The 13820-nt window shown below is 49.9% G+C and overlaps 1 protein-coding gene across 3 annotated transcripts in view; it reads right to left on the reverse strand.

Annotated features, from left to right (window-relative positions):
• Positions 1-399: 399 nt before the first annotated feature.
• The window catches only part of ITIH6 (inter-alpha-trypsin inhibitor heavy chain family member 6), a 31049-nt gene continuing 17628 nt past the window's right edge, over positions 400-13820 (reverse strand). Inside the window, exons 7-15 of one of the 3 annotated variants that reach the window (XM_083482776.1) lie at positions 12527-12643; positions 11139-11310; positions 8472-10292; positions 7849-7875; positions 5866-5895; positions 5303-5353; positions 5097-5210; positions 3841-4221; positions 400-2778 (exon numbers count right to left, since the gene is read on the reverse strand). In XM_083482776.1, the coding sequence (XP_083338902.1) occupies positions 2543-2778; positions 3841-4221; positions 5097-5210; positions 5303-5353; positions 5866-5895; positions 7849-7875; positions 8472-10292; positions 11139-11310; positions 12527-12643 (2949 nt within the window). In that variant the 3' untranslated portion in view covers positions 400-2542. Of the gene's footprint in view, positions 2779-3840; positions 4222-5096; positions 5211-5302; positions 5354-5865; positions 5896-7520; positions 7876-8471; positions 10293-11138; positions 11311-12526; positions 12644-13820 lie in introns of those variants that run through there. The other 2 variants (XM_083482777.1, XR_014520725.1) reach the window with 2 other exon arrangements.

The following is a 13820-nucleotide window of genomic DNA, read 5'->3' on the forward strand; positions in this document are numbered from 1 at the left end:
GCATGCAAAACCATCCCATTAAACAATATTTTTAGCAGCTGAATTCCCTCACAATCTAGGTGTTTTCTGTCCCTCCAATATCACTAGCTTCCACCTGAAATCAAACCAGCCATATATTCAGTTCAGCCATATTTGAAATTCATGAAAGGAGCAGCTAAAATCCTTTTTCTTCTTAAGTAGATTATAACAGGGCAGGTGGTGAATAACATTATCTGTGTCAGGGGCACACAATACTCGTTTGCCTCTTGTCCCTTTTGCATAGAAACAGCAGGCTGATCCTTTTGCATTTGATGTTGTATTTTTGAGGGGTATGCAGCAAGTAACATAGACCCTTGCAAGTGGCTTGCTACAGGTGTAGTCTTACTTCCTGCCAGGCAGTGGTCCAGACTCGGGGTACCATTCAGCTATCCCTCAACAGTCATTTACGTTTTATTGTATGAATTGTAAAATACAATTTAACACATGAAAAGAGAATGTTGTCTTGCCAGAGCTGGTCTCAGACTTCTGGGAAAGAGGCTCTTGGCTGCAATATTCAGGGGCAGCCTTACTGAACATAAAGCCAATAAATAAAAATGAATGTATGTCATGTAACAGCATCACTGGGAGACATTGGGCTCCTAGAGTGATTGGGGGTAGGGGGTTGCCTGTTTTATGTTTTCTGTGCTATCACATTGTTGGGGTCTAATCAGAAACTTTACGGGGGCGAGACTGGAAGAGGCCTTCTAGTCATTCCTGTGCAGGGACCAGGCTGATGCACTTTAAATCCCTCACATCCATTTTCTTGGTTCTGCTGCCCTACTGGCCCCACCGCAGCCTTGTTTGCTTCTGGTTTCGCCCTTTAGTGCAGAGGGCAAGTTGGTACAGAAGTGGGGCTCATCATAGCTAGCGGAGGGATTGACATGTCATTTAAGGGATTAAAATGCAGAATAAATCGGCACAGCCTACTGGGGCTCCCTGACTTGTAGCTTCCAAGGTACAGGGGTGAGAAGGGCCACCTTAAAACAGCACCCCCTTTCCTGTTAACTATTGAACAACCTGATACCCATTCTCCATCAGCAGAGGATCATAGAATCCTAGAGTTGGAAGAGACCACAAGGGCCATCGAGTCCAACCCCCTGCCAAGCAGGAAACACCATCAGAGCACTCCTGACATATGGTTGTCAAGCCTCTGCTTAAAGACCTCCAAAGAAGGAGACTCCACCACACTCCTTGGCAGCAAATTCCACTGTCGAACAGCTCTGACTGTCAGGAAGTTCTTCCTAATGTTTAGGTGGAATCTTCTTTCTTGTAGTTTGGATCCATTGCTCCGTGTCCGCTTCTCTGGAGCAGCAGAAAACAACATCCTTTTATATATTTGAACATGGCTATCATATCACCCCTTAACCTCCTCTTCTCCAGGCTAAACATGCCCAGCTCCCTTAGCCGTTCCTCATAAGGCATCGTTTCCAGGCCTTTGACCATTTTGGTTGCCCTCCTCTGGACACGTTCCAGTTTGTCAGTGTCCTTCTTGAATTGTGGTGCCCAGAACTGGACACAGTACTCCAGGTGAGGTCTGAGGAGGGTGTCCTGAATGGGTTGCTCTTCTCTGCTGCTCTGCGGCTCTGTATGGATTGCTGTCGGTTAGAAAAGAGGTTTTCATCTTGCATGGGATGTTCTCAGATTTGGCTCCTCATCTTCATCCTGGAACTGAACTCTCCTTTTCACAGATCAGTTCTCAAGACTTAATGGTGCCACACTTCTGGCCAAAATGCTCCAAAGAAAAGGGATGGTTCTTTGCAGGACTTTTAAATAACCGCATTAAGCACAAAGCAGAATTCTGCATAGCTGCTAGCTGGTTTGTCTCCACTTTGCACCAATGAAACCATCGAGGTTTCTGAACCCACCACTGGTAAGTGGCTCTCCTGCAGATCTATTCCAACAGTGTGCTAGTGTTGAAAAGAGCAGAGGCCACGGTGCATTTGCTGGAATAGGCAACTATTGCAAAAGGGACAGGCAGCCCTTATTCTTCATAGGCCAAGTAGGGCAAGCTTCAGTCTGCCGCTAAATCTACCTTTGACTGTGTTGCTGTTTTTTAACAATTTGGGGTTTTGGAGGGCCAAATATCTGCTGGAAAGTTTGCCAGGGGAGGGGGAGAGAAAAAGTGAATATACTCCCAGCATCAAGGATGATGATGTTGAAAATTTGCACAGCCTTTCCTGTGGAATGAGTTGCCCATTCAGGATTCCCTGCACAAACTGATGAGGAGACACCTTGGTGATAAATCCACTGTCCTTTTCTATATGAAGTTAATAAAACAGTGTAATGAGGGCATAATTTTAAACATGTCTGCACTGTGAGAGACATTTAAAACAAAACAAAACAAAACTATCCTGCCTCCACCCCCCAGAATCTACTGCAAAGGTCCTGGGAGGGAGACAACAGGCTCTCCTGTTCCACACCATCCCTGTCGCGTAAGGATTGGGGGGGGGGGCGCGAGGTTGGGAATTGGGAAAGTCCTGGACTTTTGTCGCTCGCTACCCCTGTTGAGTGAAAGATGGCTGGCTCACAATTCCAGCAGGTTGGAGGTTACGTAGGAGCTGTAGGGAGCCCCCAACAGCCCCTCCACATCCTTGCGTTTCAGCAGCCAGCATGGTGCCTCATGTGCCCTCCAGGATGAATCCTTCAGTATTTTGGTGACCTCGGTGACTAGGGCTTTGTTCGAGCCCCTCCACATCCATGCTGCTCGCTCCCCTTCGGTGGGGGCTGGGGAGAGCCTGATGGTGTCCCTCTGAAACTGGCCTGTGGAAGAGCAAATTGGCAAAACAGGAGCACATGATGTGTGTAGTCAGGAAAAGGCAGGTGGGGAATTAGACTGATGAAGCATCCAGTCAAACTAGCCTTACCACGCTCATGTCCAGCACAGATCTCGTTTTCTACAGCAAGTGGGGGGAACCTTTGGCCCTCCAGCTCCTGTCGCTGCTCCAGCTCCTCCCAGCAGCGCCAGCAAGTATGGTCGACCATGATGGGAGATGAAGTTCAGCAACAGCTGGAGGGACAAAAGTTCCCCACACATCTGCAGCTTTACTTGCTGCTTAGGAATACCTTCTGTCCTAAAAATCTGGGGTTTCCTGAAGGGTAGACACTGAAGTGACAGGGGCTGCTGGTCTAAGTGAAGGTGGAGTGGGCAACACATTTGGGGTGGGGGAGCTGGTGCCCTCCAGACTCCAGCTCCTATCAGCGTCAGCCAGTAGGACCAATGGTCAGGGAAGCTGGAAGGTGGAATCCAGGATCCAGCGGTGGCTGGAGGGCACCAGGTTCCCCATCAGGTGCTACTGTGATCCCTGGGGGGTCATATTGGAAAGGAGGGAGAGGAGATTTCAAAAGATGGATAAAACTCCCAGCAAGATTAGAGAGTTTGCTTTGGGTATATTGAAGTTAAAATTGCAAAAAGGTACTATATGTAAAGAGCTTGCATTCTAGTTACTCTGGATCAAGTTATATGCGACTGTAAAAGCATCTTTGAATCCTTCCTTCTCTCTCTTTTTTATAACTTGCAGCAACTGTGGCAGGTTGTGTATGGGAGAGGCCCAGAGTGGGACCATAGCACAGAGGAAGGGGGCATTAACCCCTCCCCTGCTGTTTTTCTCTATGAAAATTGCCTATTCCACTCAACTGTTTTTACAAATAGGCAGGTAGAGTAAGGGCACTCCTAAATAATTGCATTGCAGTCTGGACTAGGGCAATACAACCCTAGCGCTCTCTGGTCCCTGCCACAGATGCAACCTGCATCAAACTGCTTGTGGAAGAGGGATGGTGTTAGTTAGCAGCCTAAAAGCTGCGTTTGTAAGAGGAGTTGCTCACCTAGCAAGCCACCTGCTGAAGCGGACAGCCCCTTGCTGTTCACCACATAGAAGCCGAGATGATCCCGCTGCAGGGCCGTGGGGTGACTGTAGCGATGCAGAAGAACCAGGAACTCCACTTCGTGACCAATCCATATGGTGACGTTGGCTTCAGGCCACACAGAAATTGCCAGCTGGGGCTTGTGGATTACAGCCCGCTGGGCAAAGGGCAACACCAGCTCACCTTCACCATGGAGCGTGACGCCCTTCCGTGTTACGTTGACCACATAGCCAACTCGAGGGTGTTCCACTGCTATGGTTATGGCATCAAAGTAGGTGCGGGGACGCTCCTCGTGGCCTGGCCTGAAAGGGGCCCCCATTAGGTGCCCGTTGACAGACAACCCTGGGGGGGCAAAGGAAGGCAGCACTCTGTAATGAAAGAACAGTCTTTCCGTTTCCCCACTTCCCACCTAGAGGGAGAAGGCACAGAACCCAGGTGTTCTGGTTTGCAACAGCTCTAATCCAGAGCTGGGGAAGCTGTGGGCCTCCAGTATAAGCCCCATCATCCCTGGCTACTGGTGAGACTGGCTGGTGCCAGTAGGAGTTGGAGTCCAACAACTGGAGGGCCACAGGGTTCCCATGCCTGCAAGTCTAAACCAGCCCACTAAACCAAAACGTATTTCTGGTCACAGCCATCCCACACCGGAAGCATTCTTATAATGCTCTTAACAGTCCTACTGTCTCCCCAATAATCCTAGGAACTGTAGCTTGTTAAGGGGGCTGGGAACTGTAAGTGTGAAAGGTCTCAGCACTGTTAACAACTACAGTTCCCAGAATTCTTTGGGGTAAGCCATGCCTGTTGCTTTAACTGCTTTCAATGCATCTAAACAGGAACGTATCTCCTTACTCCCAGGATTTGTCAACTAGCTAAAATTCTCTCTTCCTACCCAGTTCCTGCCATTTTTTGTTTGCACTTGCTTCCCATCAGAGGTGAAAAGCACTGAGTCCTAGATCCATTTTTAACAGATGTTGATTCTCTTGATAAATTATCTGCACATCCTCAGAGGAACTGTCAGGTTCTTTAAAAGTTGTCCAGGTTGGATGGAGACGGGTGGGTAGACACGCTGCATATGCTTGCAGGCACATGTGCCTGGCTTGAAATGCCAAAATTATTGAAAACAAGAGGTTGCCTATACCTATTCTTCTGTTCTTGGAGCCCTCTGGGTTGGTTCTGAAGAAGCCCACGCCATGTTGATCAGAAGGCACTGCAGCCCTTACCTGTTGAAGGGTCGCTCACCAAGCGCAGGACATCACCTGAGCATCCATCCAGAGTAAAGCACAGGTTCCCCAGTGAATGTGGCAACCTTACTACAAAGTGAGGGTCTCCATCCACTGCAAGGAAAGACAAACAAGGGTGTAAGATGCTAAATGTAAAAATGAGGGAGGTATGGGAATCTGCATGCCTGGGAATAAGATGGCCTTACCCCAGGAGGAGAAGGTGAAGAAGCCAGGGTCAGATGAACCTACCAAGGAGCCTGGAAAGAGAGATGGAAGGAGCAGCATTAGACCCACTGGTCATCAAGCAGCGCTCTCAGCGTATCTGGGCAGCCAGTATCACCACACATCTGATTTTGGGGCCAAGGTACAGGCTCTGCCTCTTTGCCTAGCAGCTAACCCAAATGGATTTGGATCAGCTGTCTTGGCCCATCTATGGGCTGCTGCAGCGCAGACGTTGAAAAGGATTGGACAGCCAGGATCGAGCTGTTTATTTTGAAAATGCTCACCTCCCCACCACCACCACCTTGGGCCAAGGCGGGGCAAAGAGGGCAAAAGATGGCAGGTGGGGAAGGGTGGATTCAGAATGAAATCTTGGCAGGTGGTGGTTGAGCCAGGACAAAACAAAGGCAGCTACAGGCCATGGGCAAAGCCTGGCTGAACCCAGACTTGAGTGGCTTTTTGGATTCCGTTCCTGTCCGACAGAAGACCTCGCTGGACCCACCAGTTATCAGCCCTGCTGCCCTTATGCACCCATCCTGCAGGGATGTACCTGAATCACCGTCCGGTTCTTCTAAGAAGTCTGCAAAGGAAAGTCTATTTTCAGAGGAGTCGGGCAAACCTTGGAAGCAAACCTCCCCGGTACCACTGCCCTCAACCCCCTTTCCCAAGGGGCTGAGCCAGCCCAGCATTTCTCTGAATCCCTTCAGTTGTCATTGCTAATAGTTATCTCTTCCTGCAGAACCCAAGGGAGTCACTGAAACATCGGTGCTGCTTGCTGTGGGATAGAAAGAGAACAGTGCTGTTGCTTTTCAGCCAGGAGCAGGCGACTACAATGGGCCTGACTCCAAGCACTACCTGCCTGGAAGCCCACGACGACTTCCCAAATACTATCAGTTTGAATTTATCTTGAGCAGCCTTCAAGTTTTATACAAATGCTAGTAAATGGAGCTTGCATTCTGCAGGCATAGACCAATGATTTCTGGCCCCTCCCCACAAATCCATGCCTGAACAGGATTTACACACACACTTTTGTGAGATATTGGGCTTGGCTTGCTTGGTGCTGCAATGGCTGGTCTCCCTTAGGAGAGAAAATTATTGTGCTGTGTTTTGAGTGTTGGATACAAAGACGTTGTCAGGGAACTGCCAGCAGTGCCGGAGGGAGAGAGCAAAATCCAGAGGGATTCCAGAGAGCGTCCCGGGATTGGGAGAGGCAGCCCATCTTCTGGGGAAGAGAATCAGCGTAGCACCAGTGGAGAAGGGGGGCAGATGGGGGAAGCGGCGAGGCAGTGCCATGACTCCTTGCCGGGGACTGGTGGGAAGAGTAGAGGTCCTCTGCTGCCTACGCCCTCCTTGCGCAGAAGGCTTTTGCGCAGAGAGAGTAGGAGGAGACTAGGCGTCAAAGAGCTTCTTTGCTGGAAGAAGTTTAAGAAACGCCCACTCACGGATTCTGCCAGCGATTGAGACAGCCACGGGTGAGTGGCTGTCCGGACAGAAAAGGTTCACTTAGGCAACCCAGCCAGGTTTTTACACCCGCTTACGCACGAGCAACCCCTAGAACCATTACAGACGTGGCCCATTTTCAGGCTCTGGGTAGTAGGTATGACATGGGGGCTTCGTGTATATTAAATTTCAGCTTTCTGGTTAGCCTGGAAGTGGTATGACCGGGCGTATACTTCTTGCCTCCCATTTCTAAGGAGAGGCTTTAAAATGTCCCCATTTCAGGCTGTTCTAGTAATCTCAGAATTGTATGCCAAGCCTGAGTTTCTGGCAAGTACTATTACCATGTTAGGGTACATTCTGAGGGTTGTAAAGACTGCAGAGAGAATAATTGGGTGCACTCTTCCCACCTTAGATCAAATCTATGCTGTCAGGTGCCATAAGAAAGCTGCAGAGATAGCGCAGGATAGTGCGCACCCCGGAAATGATCTCTTTCAGCTTCTGCCTTCTGGAAGAAGGTACAGGGTTATAAAGACCAGGACTAGCTGCCTGAGAAACAGTTTCTACCCAAATGCAATTCTGGTTCTAAATGCAGTATAAGGAGTCTCTATAGTATATTGTATTTTAAAATAAGGTTTTAGGGGATTTTGAATGTCTTATGTAGATTTTTAAATTTCATTGTTCTGTATGGGACAATGACAATAAATATATCGTATCATATCGTATCAAGGCCAAGTGCCACTTTCCCATATGCAAGCTTTCCTTTACCTGATGCCCTTCAGATGTTTTGAATTGCAGCTCCCATCATCCCTGACCTCTGGCCATGCTGGGTAGGCGCAAAGTCCTAAACAACTGTAGGGCACCAGGTTGGGGGAGGCTGCTGCATATTAATATCCATGTGGGATTTCTGTAAAAAGAAAGAAAGAACTGGCAAGGCCCTGTGTTCATGCCAGCCTTGATTCCCAGCTGAAAACCATCTCTTAACCACCAGAGAGGCAGGAGGACTGGAATCTGATAAAACCTTTTAAAATAGGAAATATGATGGCCTCACCAGCCCCCCAAAGTTCAGAGTGAGTGACTATGATGGCAGGATTACCTGAATAGTCTTCATAATCCAGCGTTTCTGAGGAGAAGACAAACAAAAGTTGAGAGCCTGAACAATTTGGGAGCAGAATGGGAAGAAGATGCCATAGAGCACAGGCAGCGAACATGACTTTCCACTTCCATCATTCCCAGCCATTGGGCACATTGACCAGGGCTTGATGGGAGCTAAGAGTCCAACAACATCCCAAAGAATGTAGAGCAGCAGCAGGAGATGACCTGGGGGAAAGCCAGACTGCTGGGAAGAGTTAGCAGTGCAGGATGCACAGGCTAGAAGGAAGGAATGGGAGAAGGAAGCAATGGGTGCTAAATGAGGAGAAAGATGGTAAAGTTAGAGCACAGCTTAAGGTGGGAGAGAGAGCAGGGAAGAAAGAGACCACACAGCTGGTTCTTTGGACGGGTGACACCAAACGCTGGTAGAGCCAAAGAGTTGTTAAGACATGAGTGTTGAACCAAGCCAGGTTCCTCCTCAAGCAAGACCCATAGCTTGGGAGACCAGCAGCATAATTGGATTAAGGATGCTGGAAGTGAGCCAAGTGTTGGTCAGGTGTAGACTAGGTTGCAGATGTCAGAAGAAGGCTGTAACATGCAAAGCAACTCCTATTTCCTTGCACCTACCTGCGTGTCCCCGGGGTGTCACAAAACTATACACAGCTGGCGGGTTCAATGACTCCACATATTCTGTGTCCTGGTCGGTGGCTGAGCGTAGCTCAGACTCCCCGGGCAGCAGGAGGAGGCTGATGTCTGGCGCAGTGGTGGTGCTACCAGGAACCCTGCTTTTACTCTCCAGCTCTGCTCCCAGAGTCACTAGGGGTGTAGCTCCAGATGTTGTGCCCCAAGGCATGGTGCTGTTCCATGGGGGCTTGTCAGTGTGCATCTCTGCGGCTGCCCCACCTTTGGGAGTTGTTGTCTTACTCCAGGGAACGTTCCCGGCCTCCACCTTGGCAGTACTTGCCTGCCAGCTGGTAGGCATTTGGTGCTGGGTGACAGGGTTTGGTGTCATCTCTAGCTGCTCCCAGGGACTGGACTGACCCCCTAGGACCTTGGCACTGCCAGGCGGGTGCCCTGTTGTGGGAGGCCTGCTGTGCCCTGTGCTGGCGGTCCCTGACAGGACCTTGGAAACAGCTGTTCCTCTAGTCTCCAAAACAGAGTGTGGCTGCAGTGTGACCTTCAGTCTCCCAGCTCTGGTGGAGCTGGGCTTGGGGGGTTTGATGGGCGGCCTAGTTGCCCTTGGGGAGGCTGTGGCTCTGGGTGGTTTAGCAGACCCACGGCTGACAGCAGGAGTCAGAGACATGGCAGTCACTCCTGGAACTGGTGTGGCAGCTTTGGCCGTTTTGGTGTGACCGGGAGCAGGAGGCACTGGGGAAATGAAGGCAGTGGTGGGAGTGACGGCAGTCACAGCAGCAAACGGTGGGGACGTGGTTCTGCCTGCTTTCGTGACTCTAGCTGCTGCCACTGGGACCAGGGGAGTGGGAGCAGATCCTGGCCTTGCTGTGGCCTTTGGGGATTTTGCAACCACGGGGACACTGGTCGCTCCAGGGGCAGGTGTGGCTTTTGCCACTTTAGAGAGCCCCAATGCAGCGGAAACCCCAAATGTTGTGGGGGTGGCCTTGAACGCTCTGGTCACCCCAGGAGGGCTGGTAGTAGCTTTCGCTGGCCGGCCCTTCTCTATGTCCTCATCTGGCCGCACCACAATCAGGGAGGTGACGGGGGTGACAAAGTTGTACTTGAGTGACAGGTTGGTGGCCTTTTCAGTCAGCAGGCGGCGGGCGGCTGTGTCATTGGCTCGGAAGCGGGCCTGCAGCAGGTCCTGAATGGTGAAGTAGGCCCAAAGCCTCTGCACAAAGCGACTGATCTGGTTGGCATCTCCAAAGCAGCCAAAGGGGGCAGCTTCCGTGGCGTTGGCAGAGATGTCGTTTTCCAGGCTCAGGGGGCCCTCCTGGCCGTGCCCCGTGGTGCGAACCCGCAGCTCTGGTGCCCCTGGCTTCACCCGCCCGGCCACAACCAGCTCGGAGCCCAGGAAATAGTTGGGGAACAGGTTCTGGGTGAGGTCTTGCGCCACCCCGTCCAGGTAGGCCAGCTCCACATCATACAGCAAAGGGCTGGCGATCTCGTCGTAGAAACCCTTCAGCTGCAAAGTGGCATCGGCATCCTCATAGATGCGCCGAGCGACGCCGCGGTTCTCCAGCGACAGGCGCCTCATCAGCCCGTAGTCCGCATCATCGCCAAAAGCCAGGCCAAAAAGTGAGGTGGTGCCTTTCAGAGCCTGCTGAGCATTGGCGAGAATGCGGCTGCCGGCCGTCACGCCTGAGGTGGGCTCGCCATCTGTCAGGAAGATGATCAGGGGGATTCTCTGTTCCTTCACAACTTTCCCCGCCGCTGGAGAGCTCCGGTTGAAGACGGAGGCGGCAGCAAGCAGAGCTGCGTTGATATCAGTCCCTAGGGAGCAGAAGGCCCGGGAAATCATAAGACAGGACTCCTAGGTTTTCTGAGAAGAACAGTGGTGTCTAAAGGAAGGGATGGACCCAGAGATGGCTATGAATCTGGGCTCAAGAGTCACACCCAAAGGGGAGAATTTGGGTACTAGGACCCACGTATCCACGGGACTGCCTCTCCTGTTTTGCCCCGCGGAGGACCTTAAGGTCCACAAATGATGACATTTTGGAGGTCCCAAGTCGCAAGGTGGTTAGATTGGTCTCAACTAGGGCCAGGGCCTTTTCAGTACTGGCCCTGATTTGGTGGAACGCTCTGTCACAAGAGACTAGGGCCCTGCGGGACTTGACAACTTTTCGTAGGGCCTGCAAGACAGACCTTTGATTTGGACTCAGTCTGACCCTTATGTTTCCCTCCCCTTATGGCCTTGGATTTATCGGTTACTTTTAAAATGAGGCTGCATTTTAAAACTGCATTTTAACCTGTATTTTAAACTGGTTTTTTCTTTCCCCCCTATCATGATTGTTTTTGTTTTTTACTGTGATTTTATTGGTGTTAGCCACCCTGAGCCCGGCTCTGGCCAGGAAGGGTGGGGTATAAATAAAATTTAATATTATTATTATTATTATTATTATTATTATTATTATTATTATTATTGAAAGTGAGGGTTGGCAGCTTTGATCTACCCCCGTTTCGGCTCCTGTGTGTAAGAACAGGGAAGGCAGAGCTCAAGAGAGCAAATATGGAGCCTTCTTCCCAATACCCCAATGGCTGTTTGTGTCCTTGACTCCAGAATCAGCATACCAGCAACACCCCTCCCCCAGCAATTATCCTGGCCGGCCCAGAACTCACATCCGTCTGCTTCCATCTTGCTGACATAGTCCTTGGCCTTCCGGATATTCTGAGGCGTAGCTTGGATGGAATGGCTGGGCATCCACACATTCACAGCGTCCGAGAAAGTCACAATGTTGAAGTAGTCATCGTGGTGGAGATCGCTCAGGATGACGTGCATGGCCTTTTTGGTCTGCGGAAGAAAACGTCCTTACATAAAACATCTGCTTAAGTAAATGGGGATCCATGTTTCCCAAGCCGCAAGGGGCTGCTCTTTGAACCTGTCCAGACTCAGCTCCATGCAACTTATCTGCAGCTCAGGGTTAATGGCTTGTGAAGTGCACGACACTCGCCTCATCCTGCAACTTGAATTTTTTCCTCAAGAAGGTGCCATGTGCAAAGAGTTCCAAGTTCAGAATAATTTTAGTATTAGCTATGCTTAATGAGTCAAAGCAGGTAATGACTGCCACACATAATTTACTTACTTACTTCTTTATTGAATTTTTACCTCACCCTTCCTCCCAAAAGGAGCCCAGGGTGGCAAGCAACAAATACAATTATATTTTATTTTTTAAAATTAAAAACATCTAAAAACATTTTAAAACAGTCACAGAAAGGGTGACTGTTCCCGAGTCCCCACAAAACCTTCTCTTGAGGTTTACGTTGCTGAATGGGGCAGCAGACCAAATGGGAAGAAGGAGATTTGCTGAAAATTTGGAGGAGCCATTTTCTGTGAGGTGCTTCTTCCTTTGCACACAGCATAAAAAGCTGGTAATGCTCTGACATTACTGAATTGCACTAATTGTTTTGATGAATTTCTTGTTTGCTTCATCAGCTATTGCCTTTGAAATTATAGTGATTGCTTTGTTTGTTGTTTTTTAATGCTATCGTTGTGATTATTGTGAGTCCTGTTGAGCTCAACATTTGTTGTTAGAAAATATTAAATCAACCCAGCTCAACAGCATTTAAAGTTTAGATTCAACATTTAAAACGGATAATCCTTTGCTATCCGTGTAATGTAGTGCTAGGACTGGGTTCAAATCCCCACACAGCCATGAAGATTGCACAGTGACACTGTGGGCCAGTTACACTCTCTTGGCCTAGCCCACCTCACAGGACTGTTGTGTGGGGAAGGAGGAGAACCATGTATGCCACCTTGAGGAAGGGTGGGATAAAAATGTAGCCATAATAGTTCACTTCTGTTTTTCTTCACACAGCCTGTTCACACTGACATTCAAGCCTTGCATAGCACTGAGCCCAATTCTAGCATATAAACACCAGGAAATTGGACTTAGAAGAAGTGCATCTTGGGAAATAACAACCCATGTTTTCCTTCTGGACTGTGGCACGTGTGCCAAGACAAAGACACCAATTCAGGGGAAAGGGACCCTTCCTGTTTGCAACTTCACCTGTTTCATCTTGGTGCCATACATGGAGCCACTGACATCGATAACAAACACCACGTCCTTCTGCACAGGGGGCAAGCCCCTTGGGGCAAAGAAGTGGACAAAGTAGCCATTGTAGATCTGAGAGAGAGAGAGAGAGAAGTAGAACGGTCACTCTGGAAAGGGTGCGCACTATCATTTAATCCAGGGGTCGGCAACCTAAGGCCCATGGGCCACAAGCGGCCCACAGGGGTCGTTTAACTGGCCCCCGAGCCACCCCCGAACTGAGCTGCCTGCTCAGCAAGTCCCTGCGTGCTGCGCTAAACCGACACAGCGCAGCACTGGGACTTGCTTCCGTGGCGCCGGAAATCGTGCCTGCGCAGATGCAGGTGCCGGAAGTCACGATCCAGCCCACCAAGGGATCTCCGCTGGAGTGAACCGGCCCAGGCGAGGTAAACTTTGCCAACCCCTGATTTAATCCCACCCTACACAAATCCAGAGTGCAATCCCTAAGGCCACTGGATGGCGCCATGTATGCCTCCTTCCGGCAACTCCTGCAGCCAAGCTGGCGCCAAACGTTTTTCTCTGCTTTCCTTTGGACCACATCAGGGAGGCCGGCAGGGGGTCTTGTCATTTGGGCAGCCCAGGACTTCCACACACATTACCTATGCTTGCATCCCAGAGAAGTCGCTTTGGTGCTGCTAATGCAGCAAAACCAACACAGGGGGCAGCACTTAAGAGTTACTAGTCTCTGCAGCCACAGCAGGCGCTGTGATTTTCCAGTGGTTTGACTTCATGCCCAGAGCCACACTCCGCTGACTCTTGAGACAGATGGATGATAACAACAAACAATCCCAGGGATGGGGAACCTGTGGATCTCCAGATGTTGTTGGGTTTAAAACCCCACCATCCCTGACCATTGTGCATGCTGGCTGGGACTGGTGGTGGTTAAGAGTCCAACAATAGTGGGAAGACAACAGACTACCCCTGCTCTTGCATTACCAGGTTCCAAGGAAAGGTAGCTGGGGATGGTAATTATCTTCCTATCCTACAAGCACAACTGCAGGAAAAGTGCAGGATGTGGTACTGGGCGGAGAATTTGGCTTCCTAATAATCTCACCATCCTTCCTTCCTTTCAAGCAAGTTTTTATCTCTCATGCGTAGTAGGAAGATTTGTATGGGCAATACAGAATTATCAGAAGAATTACCAGGTCTAAATAAGATTGCCCAGTGTAATTGTGCCCCATGCAGAAACTGAAACACTGAGAATACTGTAAATGGAAAGTACTTTATAGAGACATTCATTTGCATAAGTTAT

Source organism: Podarcis liolepis (genome assembly GCF_965112155.1).
Source record: "Podarcis liolepis genome assembly, chromosome: 17".
In the NCBI taxonomy this organism is placed as follows: Eukaryota; Metazoa; Chordata; class Lepidosauria; order Squamata; family Lacertidae; genus Podarcis; species Podarcis liolepis.